The sequence below is a fragment of the Salmo trutta genome, chromosome 14 (assembly GCF_901001165.1).
Source record: "Salmo trutta chromosome 14, fSalTru1.1, whole genome shotgun sequence".
NCBI lineage: Eukaryota > Metazoa > Chordata > Actinopteri > Salmoniformes > Salmonidae > Salmo > Salmo trutta.
The window spans coordinates 20489201-20505222 of record NC_042970.1 but is presented as its reverse complement, the minus strand read 5'-3'; the positions used below and the strand labels follow the sequence as shown (position 1 = coordinate 20505222).

At 42.5% G+C, this 16022-nt stretch overlaps 1 protein-coding gene and 1 long non-coding RNA gene across 4 annotated transcripts; both read left to right on the top strand.

Moving 5' to 3' along the window:
- The first annotated feature begins 455 nt into the window (after positions 1 to 455).
- LOC115207593 (protein FAM83D) lies at positions 456 to 7077 on the top strand. 2 transcript variants are annotated; one of them, XM_029774818.1, is made up of 4 exons: positions 456 to 1630; positions 4223 to 4390; positions 4545 to 4669; positions 4879 to 7077. In XM_029774818.1, exons 1-4 carry the CDS (start codon positions 1148 to 1150, stop codon positions 5894 to 5896), a joined length of 1794 nt encoding a protein of 597 aa, XP_029630678.1. In that variant the 5' UTR covers positions 456 to 1147; the 3' UTR covers positions 5897 to 7077. The 2 variants fall into 2 exon arrangements, with proteins under 2 accessions (XP_029630678.1, XP_029630679.1); XM_029774819.1 differs by having other exon boundaries at positions 1594 to 1666.
- Positions 7078 to 12627: 5550 nt separating this feature from the next.
- Positions 12628 to 14924, top strand: LOC115207076 (uncharacterized). 2 transcript variants are annotated; one of them, XR_003880906.1, is made up of 4 exons: positions 12628 to 12699; positions 13170 to 13261; positions 14189 to 14306; positions 14593 to 14924. It is a non-coding gene; the product is annotated as an uncharacterized LOC115207076 (long non-coding RNA). The 2 variants fall into 2 exon arrangements; XR_003880905.1 differs by having other exon boundaries at positions 12628 to 12784.
- Positions 14925 to 16022: the final 1098 nt, after the last annotated feature.

The following is a 16022-nucleotide window of genomic DNA, read 5'->3' as shown; positions in this document are numbered from 1 at the left end:
ATATGTAGCAATATGGGGACATTGACTCCATCATTTGCATTGCCAGATGATAATTATTATTTTCATTGCCAACAACAATATGTTTAATATTTTGAATTCAATTCAGGAATACATAGACCTTATCAATCACTTTAAAACATGCTGGGCTGGTGTTATTTTTAAATATTTGGAATCAATGTCATGAAAAATCAGCCAATTAGACGTTACATTTACATTTTAGTCATTTAGCAGACGCTCTTATCCAGAGCGACTTAAAGTAGTTAATGCATACATTTCATACAATTTCATACATTTTTTTCCTGTGCTGGCCCCCCGTGGGAATCGAACCCACAACCCTGGTGTTGCAAACACCATGCTCTACCAACTGAGCTACAGGGAAGGCGTGTTATTTTATCATCATAAGATATAGCTTACTTCAGACCAGGCCTATACCCAAAGGCCTACCGTGAACCTTCATCGTGTCTGTAAAAATGTACATGGTCTTACTCTTTGGTTATAGACTTGTGGTAAAAACAGAAGGTTCCAATATGTGGCATTGGGACATTGCGTCCATCATTTGAATTGCAAGGTTAATTATTCATTTTATTGCCAACTACACTGTTTAAACGTTTGAATTATTAGGCATAAACTACACATACATGATTTATACCATGATACCACAACTAACACAACTTGATAACACACATGATTAATGATTAAGTGGTCTCTTTTTTAAATATTAGGGACATAAATGTCACCAGTCAGATAATTAGGCTTGTGCTTAGTTTTATAATCATATGATATAGCCTACTCCTTCCGTGATTTTTCGTAGTGTCAAAATGTACAGTAGTTCTACAGTAGACTAGTCCGGGCATTTGAGGTCGTGACTTGAGAGTGGATACTGCATAGGGTTTGTTTGCCTCCAAATTCAAACTGCTGGCCAATGAGCGAGCGCTTATAACGGAGTGACAGGTCTAAAGCGCAGGCTTGTGTACACGATTCTGGTTCCTAACTTTCGAGTAGCCAATGCCGACTACAGATGGGCTGGAACTGAGTAAATTGCAAAATACAAATTTGCTTCTTCTGGCTAGGCTACATTATATCACGCGTATCGGAGGGACACAGAATTGAATGGTTACTGTCTATTCTAAATAGTTCACCTAACGTTATGGCTCTATCGCAATGTTTGGAAGATTCGCCTGTAAGGTGGCCGTCAAGAAGACAGGGAAATGATTTGAATGTAAAGGAGTTATACAACGAAAGACATCGGCTGGCGTTAGAGGAACTTATTTCAGGTGGAGTTGATTCGTTTTTGGGATTTCTAAGAAAAGAGAGAATTCCGAACTTTCTCTCGGATGACGAGATCAGACACATTGGCCGTGCTGCGGTGGTTCCACGCTGCGTGTCCCACCACGCAGAGGACGTGATTTTTGAACAGTCGGTAAGCAGCTCCATGGACTGCTCCTCCGTCACTTACTTCCCCGAGGTCTCGGACGTGGAGCCACCGCTGTTGGAAATCGGCTGGCCCGCCTTTACATCGGGCTCTTACAGAGGAGTCACTCGTGCTGTCGCCCACTTCCAACCCAGTTATGGAGAATGCATCTATAGTTGCAAGGAAGCTGCGAGAAGAATGATTCAAAGTGCCAAGGAGGTAATACATTAACAAAACACTAAAATGGTCACCAAGGTGAGCACAGTAAAATCAACTAAATTGTTGAGCTTACAGTGTTTAATGTGTGCATTTTTTTATTTAACCTTTATTTAACTAGGCAAGTCGGTTAAGAACAAATTCTTATTTACAATGATGGCCTTATTGATACAGATTGTTTCAGGACTAGGCCTATAGCCTACGGAAAGAACCATTTTGCTATTTTACTAAATTATGTACACCTCAGATGTAAAATTCAAACGATACCAGCCACGTATTGATTGTTTGATTTGAGTCAGTCAGTCAATCGGCTCCTGACCCTGGGTGTGTCTGTTTACTCAAACGTGACCATCCAAAGCATCCACTCACTCACTGACTGCCTGGTATTCTAGGCCTATATACAGTGCATTCGGAATGTATTCAGACGTTGACCTTTTACACATGTTCTTACGTTACGGCCTTATTCTAAAATCGATTACATTGTTTCCCCCCCATCAATCTGCACTCAATACCCCATAATGACAAAGCAAAAACAGGTTTTTAGACATTTTTGGAAATGTATAAAAAAAATAATAATGAAATATCACATTTACATAAGTATTCAGACCCTTTACTCAGTACTTTGTTGAAGCACCTTTGCAGCGATTACAGCATCGAGTCTTGTTGGGTATGACGCTACAAGTTTGGCACACCTGTATTTGGTGAGTTTCTCCCATTCTTCTCTGCAGATCCTCTCAGGCTCTGTCAGGTTTGATGGGGATTGTTGCTGCACAGCTATTTTCAGGTTTCTCCAGAGATGTTTTATCAGGTTCAAGTTTGAGCCACTCAAGGACATTCAGAGACTTGTCCCGAAGCCATTCCTGCGTTGTCTTGGCTGTGTGCTTAGGGTCATTGAGGTCCTGAGTGCTCTGGAGCAGGTTTTCATCAAGGTTCTGTCTGTACTTTGCTCCGTTCAACTTTTCCTCCATCCTGACTAGTCTCCCAGTCCCTGCCGCTGAAAAACATCCCCACAGCATGATGCTGCCCCCACCATGCTTCACCGTAGGGATGGTGCCAGGTTTCCTCCAGACGTGACGCTTGGCATTCAGGCCGAATAGTTCAATCTTGGTTTCATCAGACCAGAAAATCTGGTTTCTCATGGTCTGAGAGTCCTTTAGGTGCCTTTTGGTAAACTCCAAGCGGGTTGTAATATGCCATTTACTGAGGAGTGACTTCAATCTGGCCACTGTACCATAAAGGCCTGATTGGTGGAGTGCTACAGATATGGTTCTCCCATCTCAACAGAGGACCTCTAGGGTTCTGTTAGCGTGACCATCGGGTTCTTGGTCACCTCCCTGACCAAGGCCCTTCTCCCCTGATTGCTCAGTTTGGCTGGTGGGCCAGCTCTAGGAAGAGTGGCCGTCCTTTTCACTTTGTCATTATGGGGTATTGTTTGTAGATTGAGGGGGAAAATATTTAATCAATTTTAAAATCTGGCTGTAATGTAACAAAATGTGGAAAGGGGGAAGTGGTCTGAATACTTTCCGAATACACTACATCTTTCTGAGGTCTGGATGAACCTTTATACTGTAATGCTCTTCTCAATACTCATATTTAAAGTACTGTTGCATTTTCTTCTAATTCACAGATAGTCTTTTTGAAAACTATATCACCCAATGTGAGGAGCACTAGATACTTGAAAGGTCAGAGGAATGAAAGACACCTGTTAGTCACATGTTCAAACTCAACACATTTCTGGACGTGTTGGGAACTGTCAGTTTAATGCAGTTTCCTTACCATCCTGATGAGTTAGCGTTCCAGAATGGAGAGATTGATGAAAAGCTTCAACTCCAAGTCTGGTTCAGAGGAACGCCTACAGTAATAGTACATTAATGAATGTGTCTGAACATGCTTTTCACATGTAATAGTGTTGCTGTGCACTTTTCAGAATGCTTAGCCTTGTGTCATCTGCCTCTGTGTGCAGGTGAGCTGTAGGTAGGTTTACAGCTAACTGGGAGAAATCAGAGTTGAGTTACGTCATTGTATTTACAGTGCATTTAATTAATCTCTCTGCTTCAGGCCTTGTAGTTGATCAGCATCCGTTTCAGAATAACAATTTAGGAAATGCCCCAAATGGCCCTTGATCTGTAAGCTATTGAGTTATTGTTCATGAGAGGACACTAGAAAATAGTTTTATCAAGGAAACCTAACATCAATGCAAATAATTTCTAGCCTGCTGCTGAAGATTTCAGACATAAGCAGGAAATATTAAATCACCCCACAATGAGCCTGATTGTCCATGTCATAGAAACACATTTGTTTGCAGTCCAAGCATTAAAGATGATTGCCATGGCAACAGACCACAGTTGACTGCAGGGAGGCTCATCTAGATACACATGACAGAAACAGTGTGGCCAATAGAGGAGCCGGCTTAGTGTTTTCTCCTTCTTAATGTTTGATTAAGACCTGGTTTGTGGGCACAAGCATGCATAAGAGCCCGTTTAGAGTGACCCTGCCTCACACATAGTATGGCAGAAGAGCAGCCTCTTTTAAATTGTAAACTGGGCCTATATCAATGGTGCTTTGACTAACGAATGATTTGATTTACCATTCCAGGTGATCGCCATAGTGACAGATTCTCTGACAGACCTGGACATCTTTAAGGATCTCCAGGAGGCGTGCACACAGCGCAGAGTTCCAGTCTACATCCTACTGGACTGGTCCTGTGTGCCGGCATTCCTCAAAATGTGCAACAACATCAATGTTCGCCTGGACGATCTTAAGGTATATGTTGTGATGACTCCACCTGTGTGTCATGTCTTATCGCCGATAAGCTGCTGTTTTATTACTGATTTAGAAGCATGGTAATTCTGTATTTAATAAGTGACCTGTGACTGGCTTGTATTTCATACTGTTTTTGTTTCATTCCTCAACAAAGCAAATGCGAGTGCGGACCGTAACTGGTGGTACATACTTCATGAGGTCAGGGGCCAAGATTACTGGGAAGGTTCATGAACGGTTCATGTTGATTGATGGGAACAGAGTGACTACAGGCTCCTACAGGTAAAGACTTCTTTCTTTACTACCACATAATTATATGCAGTATAGCATTGAAAAATGTCCCAGTTTTTTTACAAGACCCCTGAGCAAAAAGCCTATAAAACACTCAATACTTTCAACTTGTATGAACCTAGCTGCTGTAAGTGACTTTGCCATCCTTATTTGACTGATGTGGGGTATACAACTGTAAAGCCCTTTGCTTACATTCTTAGGTTCAATTGGACTGATGGGAAACTAAACAGCAGCAACATGATCGAGTTGTCTGGCCAGATCACTGAGAACTTTGATGAGGAGTTCCGGATTCTGTATGCCCAGTCCATGCCTGTTATTACCAGGGGCCCAGCCAGTGCCCGAAACAGTGGCATCTACGACCACCTTCTCATCAAACACCCCGGTACCTCATCCCCTCAGCCGGCCAAAGAGAGGCCCCCAGTCAAGCCTGTCTGTCCGGAAGTATTGGGAAAAACTGTCTGTCTGACCAGCACACCCAGCCGGGCCCAGGCTGTGCCAGTGCCGCCCTCCAGAGAAATGACTGGAAAGAGCAGCCTGGTGTCGGCCTCCTTCACCATAGGGGAAGACTGGATGGAGCAGCGACACATGCAGGAGGTCCTGGCTGGAAGTGCCGCCCAGTGTCTGCCCACAGGTGACCCTGCCACTGTCACATCAGCAGTGGATGTACAGGTCACACCCCCCATCCCTACCTGCTGCCATGTCTCCACCCAGACCAACTGCCCTGCGGTGGACCTTGGCGTGCAGACTGATCTGACACAGTACACTAAGCACCTCTCCCCCAACAAGGTTGCATTTTCTCCCATTACCAGCACCACTACCCAGACCAACAACATCCAGAGTGAAGCTGCCTCCTCCTCAGATTCTGTCTCGACCTCCCCCAGGCAGCACCGCACCCCCCATGGGGTGGACCGTCGCCCTGCAATCCGACACTGTACTGCACCCCCTGATGGGAACCTGAGGGAGTGCTTCCGCAAGCTGACCAAAGAGCGTCAGTATCACTACTCCACCATCCGCTCCAAGCTGGAGCACATGGTGACCATGCTGTCCCACCGCCGTGAGCTGGTGGACCTCACCAACATGGCCCTGGGGCCCGGGCTGCACAGAGCATGCAATGCCCAGAAAGAGCGGAGACAATGGCAGAGGCAGGGGCATAACCCTGGCCTGCTGATGGACAGTGTGGGCATGGGCACATGGCCAAGGGCTAGATGTTTACACTAACATGACTTACAGGGCTGCAGGGGCTTGAAGGTGGAGGGTGTTGTAGAAACCGCTCTGTGTTTCGTAGGTAACACTACTTGAAACAAATGGGTTTAAAGAGCAATATGAAATATTTGAGAGTTAGTCTTGCTTAGTGTTTAGAATTTGAAAGTATGTGTCACTGTGTCTGTGTTCTGATGCAGCCTTCTTCCTCTTTTTATTGTGAATCTGTCCCTTTTCTTTGACCCCTGTTTGAACATTTCTACTTTAGAAACTGACGTCAAATGGCAGTAGACAGGCGATGGATATACTGTCATTTGCCTTGACTATTTTTGCTACAAAATGGAATGTTTTTAAGCATAGACATTGTGCAGTAAGACACAATCTATATATAGTTTTGATGATTTAAAAAAAAATATTAAAACAATAAGATTGTCCAAAGATTTATTTGAGAAATACTGTAATTGCAATTCATAAATTGATATTTTCTGAACATTTTAGATGAGACATTTTGTCTGTAACTAACGTCTTATTATACAGCATTCTAACATGCAGTTTAACTTGTTAGGTTCCAAATTTGAGTAAATAACTCACGGACACTAGAGAAGCTTAACCAAGTTTAATTCTTCCCAAAGAGACGTTACAGCTGTAATTCAGACAAAACATTTTTTCGCACAAGCACTGATATTTAATCCTTTCTCCTAGGCTGAGTCTCCGCATCTCTGTTGCTTGACAGAACTTTAGTGATATCTGTTCTTCCTCACTTCATCTAACCTGACCTCTAACCCAAAGTGCTCACTCCTCCCCAACTCCAAGGCTGTCATGGTTATTGATACCAGACGGTGTCTCTTCTCCACACAGAGGATCCCTGATGGCTAACAATAACATATCCTCACATAATTATACATCACCCTCTTTCCCTCAGTGACATTGTTAGGTTCTAAGCTCTCCACCCGTCTCTCCTACACATTCCCAAAGCCATCTAACTCCTACAGATAACCATTAACTTCTGATGTAAAAACCAGTCTCTATCATCCCTGAGGTACCATACTTCTGATCTATCATGTCTCTAGTATAGCAATGTTCAAAGTTTACCCAGAATCCAACAAACTTAATCTGAGTACTGAAGCAGTTACGTGTTATGATATCAATTGATGAACTTTATTGCTGACACTTAAAATAAAGGAGTACTTTATGTATCATTTTTCATCTATCACTTTTTCTATTACATGTACACTCTCCCAACCTCACAATGAGTACTTGGAACCAGTGACCGTGTGTTCTGAAGCCCAATGCTTAGACATGCTGATCATTGTATTATGAGACGTGATCACTGTGGAGATCTTATTTTTTTTTAATGAATGATAATGTTGAGGGCAATGGCTTTTTGAGTCTCATTCATAAGAATATTGTGTTTATATTATGTTATTGAGTGATTGGCTAATAACTATTGTATAACATTGTGCCACTGTCCTCAGTTTAACATCTGGGGATTTGTGGGCCACTTTGCAAGGGAAATCATCTCTCTTCACTCTGTAGCCTTTGCTTTACATGTGGTAGACGTTCATCTAGCCAATATTTTCAGAGAATATGTCAAGGGAAGCTGAGCAGCAGCACAAATGCAGTAATACAATAACAATATACGCATTAGACTAATGTATTTCCGGTATGTGTCGGTTATCTCCTATGACATTATATGTAAGGCCTTGTACTATACTGCTACAGTGGGGGGGAAGTATTTGATCCCCTGCTGATTTTGTACGTTTGCCCACTTACAAAGAAATTATCAGTCTATAATTTTAATCATAGGTTTATTTGAACAGTGAGAGACAGAATAACAACAAAAAAATCCAGAAAAATGCATGTCAAAAATGTTATAAAATCATTTGCATTTTAATGAGGGAAATAAGTATTTGACCCCTCTGCAAAACATGACTTAGTACTTGGTGGCAAAACCCTTGTTGGCAATCACAGAGGTCAGATGTTTCTTGTAGTTAGCCACCAGGTTTGCACACATCTCAGGAGGGATTTTGTCCCACTCCTCTTTGTAGATCTTCTCCAAGTCGTTAAGGTTTCGAGGCTGATGTTTGGCAACTCGAACCTTCAGCTCCCTCCACAGATTTTCTATGGGATTAAGGTCTGGAGACTGGCTAGGCCACTCCAGGACCTTAATGTGCTTCTTCTTGAGCCACTCCTTTGTTGCCTTGGCCGTGTGTTTTGGGTCATTGTCATGCTGGAATACCCATCCATGACCCATTTTCAATGCCCTGGCTGAGGGAAGGAGGTTTTCACCCAAGATTTGACGGTACATGGCCCCGTCCATCGTCCCTTTGATGTGGTGAAGTTGTCCTGTCCCCTTAGCAGAAAAACACCCCCAAAGCATAATGTTTCCACCTCCATGTTTGACGGTGGATATGGTGTTCTTGGGGTCATAGGCAGCATTCCTCCTCCAAACACGGCGAGTTGAGTTGATGTCAAAGAGCTCCATTTTGGTCTCATCTGACCACAACACTTTCACCAGTTGTCCTCTGAGTCATTCAGATGTTCATTGGCAGACTTCAGACGGGCCTGTATACGTATTCTTGAGCAGGGGGACCTTGCGGGCGCTGCAGGATTTCAGTCCTTCACGGCGTAATGTGTTACCAATTGTTTTCTTGGTGACTATGGTCCCAGCTGCCTTGAGATCATTGACAAGATCCTCCCGTGTAGTTCTGGGCTGATTCCTCACCGTTCTCATGATCATTGCAACTCCACGAGGTGAGATCTTGCATGGAGCCCCAGGCCGAGGGATATTGCCAGTTCTTTTGTGTTTCTTCCATTTGCGAACAATCGCACCAACTGTTGTCACCTTCTCACCAAGCTGCTTGGCGATGGGCTTGTAGCCCATTCCAGCCTTGTGTAGGTCTACAATCTTGTCCCTGACATCCTTGGAGAGCTCTTTGGTCTTGGCCATGGTGGAGAGTTTGGAATCTGATTGATTGATTGCTTCTGTGGACAGGTGTCTTTTTTACAGGTAACAAGCTGAGATTAGGAGCACTCCCTTTAAGAGTGTGCTCCTAATCTCAGCTCATTACCTGTATAAAAGACACCTGGGAGCCAGAAATCTTTCTGATTGAGAGGGGGTCAAATACTTATTTCCCTCATTAAAATGCAGATCAATTTATAACATTTTTGACATGCGTTTTTCTGGATATCTTTGTTTTTATTCTGTCTCTCACTGTTCAAATAAACCTACCATTAAATTTATAGACTGATCCTATCTTTGTCAGTGGGCAAATGTACAAAATCAGTAGGGGATCAAATACTTTTTTCCCCCACTGTATAGTTCATAGCGTCATCAGAGTTTGGCAAGAACATGTTGTTTTTCTCTCATCTGAGCACAAAGGTCCTTCGATGATCAAGCCAATGTCTTGGCTCCTTTGAAAAATGCCCTCATAAATGTGTTACTCAGAGTTTTGTGAGCAATATTAACCCAGAGGGGAGGGACACAGTGACTGGTAGTATAGATTAAACTTTGTCCCAAGTTTGAAGTCTGAAGTTAGGAATCACTTCACTATAAACCAGTTTATTGATTGAAATGTCCCTTGGTATACCACATTTTTATAAAAAAATATTTATTTGTAAATATTTTTTATATAGTTCATTCAATTGTACAAAAGGAAAACATTGGATGGTTACCTAGAAGTATGATAACACCCCGCTGAAGGCCAAGAGGTAGTAGTGCTTCATTATTGTGTGATCTGTAGCTAACATTATCACTTTAGGGCCACTGCCTCATAATTATAATCTCCATAAAATATGATCATATTATTGAAGTAATAACAATGAAAAATACATGAACAGAAACATGTTTTTTATTTTAATGACGTTATCAGAAGCCTGCAGGATCAATTTATGTTCCCAAAATAAGGCAGGCATTTTACCAACTCTCTTTCAGACTTGTATATCCCCACAGGGCAGCATATTAGAACCCACTGTATTCATGTATTCTAGTAGTGCAACCTAAGGGAACTGATCTGTGAGTAAATGCACTGGTTGTATTGTGAGGTAAAATGAGATTCTAATTAAGTGCTGTAAGGCTGTTTCTACAAAGGTAGCCCAATTCTGATATTTTTTCCACTAATTAGTCTTGACCAATCCCATCAGGTCTTATCCCATCAGGTCTTTTCACATCAGCTCATTTTCAGAGCTGATCTGATTGGTCAAAAGACCAATTAGTGCAAAAAGATCAGAATTGGGCTTCCTGTATAAACGCAGCCTAAGACAACAAGTGTGTTTGTAATGAAAGAAGCCGCCGGGTTCCTTAACATTGCACTCTTTTTTTTCTATTAGGTTTTTCACTCATTTGTAAATAGTGTGTGTCACAGGAGGCTGCTGAGGGGAGAACGGCACATAATAATGGCCGGAACGGAGCGAATGGAATCAAACACCTGGAAACCATGTGTTTGTATTTGATACCTTTCAACTAATTCCGCTCCAGTCATTACCACAAGCCTGTCCTCCCCAATTAAGGTGCCACCAACCTGTCTGTGTGCATATCCTGCTACACACAACACTATTAATGAAATGTATATAATTTAGTGTATAGGTGGTAAGGGTAGGTAACAACACATCTGCCACGCTGATCCTCAACATGTGGACCCCTCAGGGGTGCGTGCTCAGTCCCCTCCTGTACTCCCTGTTCACCCATGTCTGCATGGCCAAGCACGATGCCAACACCATCATTAAGTTTGCAGATGACACAACAGTGGTAGGCCTGATCACAGACAACAATGAGACAGCCTATAGGGAGGAGGTCAGAGACCTGACAGTGTGGTGCCAGGATAACAACCTCTCCCTCAACGTGATCAAGACAAAGGAGATGATCGTGGACTACAGGAAAAGGAGGGCCGAACACGCCCCCATTCACATCGACAGGGCTGTAGTGGAGCAGGTCGAGAGTTTCAAGTTCCTTGGTGTCCACATCACCAACAAACTATCATGGTCCAAACACACCAAGACAGTCATGAAGAGGGCACGACAACGCCTATTCCCTCTCAGGAGACTGAAAAGATTTGCCATGGATCCCTCAGAAGTTCTACAGCTGCACCATCAAGAGCATCCTAACTGGTTGCATCACCACCTGGTATAGTAACTTGTTCGGCCTCTGACCACAAAGCACTATAGTGGGTAGTGCGTACGGCCCAGTACATCACCGGGGCCAAGCTTCCTGCCATCCAGGACCTCTATACCAGGTGGTGTCAGAGGAAGGCCCTAAAAGTTGCCAAAGACTCCAGCCACGCTAGTCATAGACTGATCTCAATTCTACTGCACGCCAAATGTTGCCGGAGCACCAGGTCCAAAAGGCTTCTTATTTAATGTTTTTACTTCAGTTTATTTTAGTAAGTACTTTCTTAACACTTATTTTTCTTAACTGTGTTGTTGGTTAATGGCTTGTAATTAAGCATTTCACTGTAAGGTCTACGTGGCGTGTGACAAATACAATTTGATTTCATTTTTGATTTGATAATTGACAAACTTGTTTTCAATTGCAAGTATATCCTATTTTCAGATACTGAAAGGTTTCTGCTATTAAAATATTGTATTTGTTTTCAATAGTACATGGCACAAATTGGGGTACATGCTTTTGGACCCAACTAGTGGTTTTACAATATTAAATTGTGCTTTAACTTCTTTGACAGGAAAGAAAGGCATGCAAAGATTGAGATTATCAGTAGGGTTTAAACTGGCTCTTGATGAGCAATTTTGGTACTGAAAACAAGTTTATTTACAGTTGACTGTCTCTTGTAGAAGTTCTACCATGTTCCGTCATAGCATTCATTAGTAACGACTATAATGATCTACTATAATTGCTAAATTGCTAATAACGAAAACTAATGCTGTCTGAAACGGTAATGTATGGGGGTAAAGGGATCTTCCTAATTATTCATTGCATCAACAGTACCATGTCTCTGCCACCAGAGAGAGCCGTAGCCTTGGTTATATCAACATGGCATATGGTGTGATCTATTGTGTCGGTCTTCAATTCCTCAGAGACTCGAGGACTTAACCATTTCATATCGTTTGTTTACCAGAACAGTCCAGTTTCTCAAATCCATGGGAGGCTTGAAATAGACAATGTACACAATTAGAGTCATTTGATGTCCTTTTCAGGTCATTTCTGTAATCCCAGGAGGGCAGAATTTTTCCTAAACCAAGAGCATGCTGGGTAAAGTCATCTTGGCTGTCCTAGTGGCTGACGAAAGGTGTAACATTGTGTCCCGACATATATTGAATTAAAATGTAATTAGATTAGTAACTTAGAGTATGCCATTAGTGATTACCTTTAATCAAAATTATATAAAAGATAATTAACCTTGTGCTTGTCTGTTTTTAGAGCAACATCTGTATAATCACTTTTTTCTATCTATAACTGAGGCAGACATGATGCATGCATGCCAGTCATACTAATGATTTGTGTATTAACCTTTTTTTGGTTGATAGGTCAGTTTTTAAATTCTTGTTTTATAGCTCAGATAAGGTGGACAGTGTTTGTGTGAGTGCTCGTGAGTGTGTGTTCACATGTGCTGGGGAGTTCCTCTCACCTATAACATCAACAACGTAAATTCACACAGGAAATCTTGCTGAAATCTTTAGCAATAAGAAAAGTATTTGGCAAGGGGCAATTTCCCTTTACTTTTGTCAAGTATTTCCGTACCAACCCCACCCTGTCCACCCCACACGGATCCCTTATTGAACAGCATAGACGGGGTGAGACGGACAGTAACAGCCACCTCCATTGATTATTGGATTTGTATTGGCTCCCTTGGTGCCTGGGTGCTGAGGTATTGACTGCTTCTATCTGTAGCCTAAGTCACACATTTGCAATGACATTCATTAGAAGGTGATTTGAAGAGCACACATAGCGAGGTAGGCACACTCATCCTCTGTGCAGTTTTACACAAATTGTTTTAATATTAGTTTCAAATGTAGGGTTTATAATGCCAACATAAATGTTAAGGCAGTTTCTGGTCACCACAACTTTCTGGTTTGCCTAGTGTTTAATTCATGTGATAGATTGAAATGGCTTTCCTGATGCCTAAAGTAAACCTCTCAATTACACACACACACACAGTTCTCTCTGTTATCAGCCTGAATAACTTGGTCTAAGCATTTAATTTCATAAGGCTACTAACTTAAAACACCCTGACATATAAATACTGATAAAACCTGCTCAGTTGGCTGAATCCTGCTTTGTTTAACTGTCCCCTGTCTTGATTAATCCTGTTTGTAATCTGCTTTATTTTCCATGAAGGGATGCAGGGGTAGTCACTGCACTGGAGAAGGAGTGTTCTGCCTCAGGCTACAAAACGTAGATAATAAATGTTCAAGTCATTGGAAAATAAAGTGAGTCTAAAGCATGTAGTCAGGTTTAATACTGTTGTTCTGTGGTTGTTTGGGTGGGTGAGTAAGATGGCACATATCATGGTTCAAATGCACGGAATTCTGTTACTTCCTTGCCTTCAAATGCTGATGACTCAGGCGGAGGGTATTGTTGATAGACTCTCTATGCTAACTGCATGCTCTGCATTTACACACTGTCCAACAACAGCATGACTGCTATTTTTAGACGAGTCCAGCTGCTCCCCTGCACCACCCTTTAACCAGCTATTCACCAATGATTTATAGGAAGAGTCCATGTGAAACAGTTGTAGTGTTGGGACACGTTTGGTTTGTAAGAGCAGTGCCAGCTAAGATTGGTCAGGCCTCATTAATGGTGATACTTATTAGAAAAGTGAATATGAAAACTATATATAGGCCTATACTTTACATATTTTCAAACTTACAACATTTACTATTTTTATTTGTAATGTGTAAGTACCAGGAGAAATCCCTCAAAGTGACAACTGTTGTTATGTTGCTGTTGTCCTTGCTGTCGTGGAAGTGCTGGCTCCGGTTCTGCAGATACACACTTGCTGAGGTCAGACAGGGAACAACCATGTTTTAGACCTCTAACACTTGTCATATGATGTCACACAGTCACAGTAATGATGAGTCAACAGCACCTGGACCCAACCCAAGTAACACACTTGTGGTCATTCCATGGTGTCCAACCCACAGACAAGTCCTTGCACAAAGAGACATGATTTAGTTAGCGTAGTACACTCAATAGGACACCATGCTTTATTATAACAAATGAGAACTAGAACAGTATTTAAGCATATCCTGCCTGTTCCCAAGAAATCATTCAACAAACGACTTGCGTTGTTTATGACCGGCAGACGAGATATGGCTTCCCTTTGCTTGTCCTACTACAACCTTTTTGTTTTGCAGTGGTAGGTTACAATCCTATCAACACCCCACTCCCAGATACTGTATCTGCAGTCCAGTTCCCGGCTAAGACTTTGCGACAACCTCCCTCTCAGTGAGACCAGTATACACGATCACACTGGTAGGCAAGGAAACACCTTATCATTCAGTTACTGTCCTTACCACAAACACACACATTCACACACACGCACATACACATTATACAATGCAGTCAAATACTCTTATTTTATAATGACAAATAGACAACTATTTTTGGCAAAGCATTTGGACAGTGTATTCTGTGTGTTCCGCGTGACATCTACTGTGGTGTCTATTTCAGCAGCTCTCTATCCATGTATTGATGCATGCCTTCCATTGATTCATGCATTGATTTGCCATGCAATCCATTACCCATCTGTCTGTTTCAGCTGGCTTTTAAATGACCAGTCAGACTGAGCTATTAAGGTGAGTGCTGGTGAAGTCCAAAGGTTGGTGATACAGCCATACACAGACCGAGGCATGGTGGATAGTGCATGGATAAAGTGATTGAGAAAAGAGTGGATTGAAATGGACATATCAACATAAAAGGGATTTCATATAAATATTTTGTCAACAGTTTATGTGAAATAACAAAGTCAGAGGAACTAAAATGATTTTGCAATAACTGCTTTTATATTTTTGTTGCCTTAACTAGCCTAGGCCAAAGGTTGGTGATGGGAGTTGGTGGTTGAAGATATCCCTCTAGTGGTGTGGGGGCTGTGCTCTGGCAAAGTGGGTGGAGTTATATCCTGCCTGTTTGGCCCTGTCCGGGGGTATCATCGGATGGGGCCACAGTGTCTCCTGAGCCCTCCTGTCTCAGCCTCCAGTATTTATGCTGCAGTAGTTTATGTGTTGGGGGGCTAGGGTCAGTCTGTTATATCTGGAGTATTTCTCCAGTGTCCTGTGTGAATTTAAGTATGCTCTCTCTAATTCTCTCTTTCTTTCTTTCTCTCTCTCGGAGGACCTGAGCCCTAGGACCATGCCTCAGGACTACCTGGCATGATGACTCCTTGCTGTCCCCAGTCCACCTGGCCATGCTGCTGCTCCACTTTTAACTGTTCTGCCTGCGGCTATGGAACCCTGACCTGTTCACCGGACGTACTACCTGTCCTAGACCTGCTGTTTTCAACTCTCTAGAGACAGCAGGAGCGGTAGAGATACTCTCAATGATCGGCTATGAAAAGCCAACTGACATTTACTCCTGAGGTGCTGACCTGTTGCACCCTCGACAACTACTGTGATTATTATTATTTGACCATGCTGGTCATTTATGAACATTTGAACATCTTGGCCATGTTCTGTTATAATCTCCACCCGGCACAGCCAGAAGAGGACTGGCCACCCCTCATAGCCTGGTTCCTCTCTAGGTTTCTTCCTAGGTTTTGTCCTTTCTAGGGAGTTTTTCCTAGCCACCGTGCTTCTATACCTGCATTGCTTGCTGTTTGGGGTTTTAGGCTGGGTTTATGTACAGCACTTTGAGATATCAGCTGATGTAAGAAGGGCTATATAAATACATTTGATTTGATTTGATTAAGCCTGCGTCTATGACTGTGTTTACACAGGCAGCCCAATTCTGATCTTTTGCCACTAATTGGTCTTTTGACCAATCAGATCAGATATTTTTCCAATAATTGGACAAAAAAAATCTGAATTGGACTGCCTGTGTAATCACAGCCATTGACACTGGCCTAGGCTAGTTAAGGCAACAGGCTGTCACTGAGAAAGTAGAGAGTCCAGTTAACAGAGGATAAACTCTGACCCTGTTACTGAGGCCAGTCAATCCACAGTGGGGTCAAGTGGTGGGTGTGCCGTATTGGAT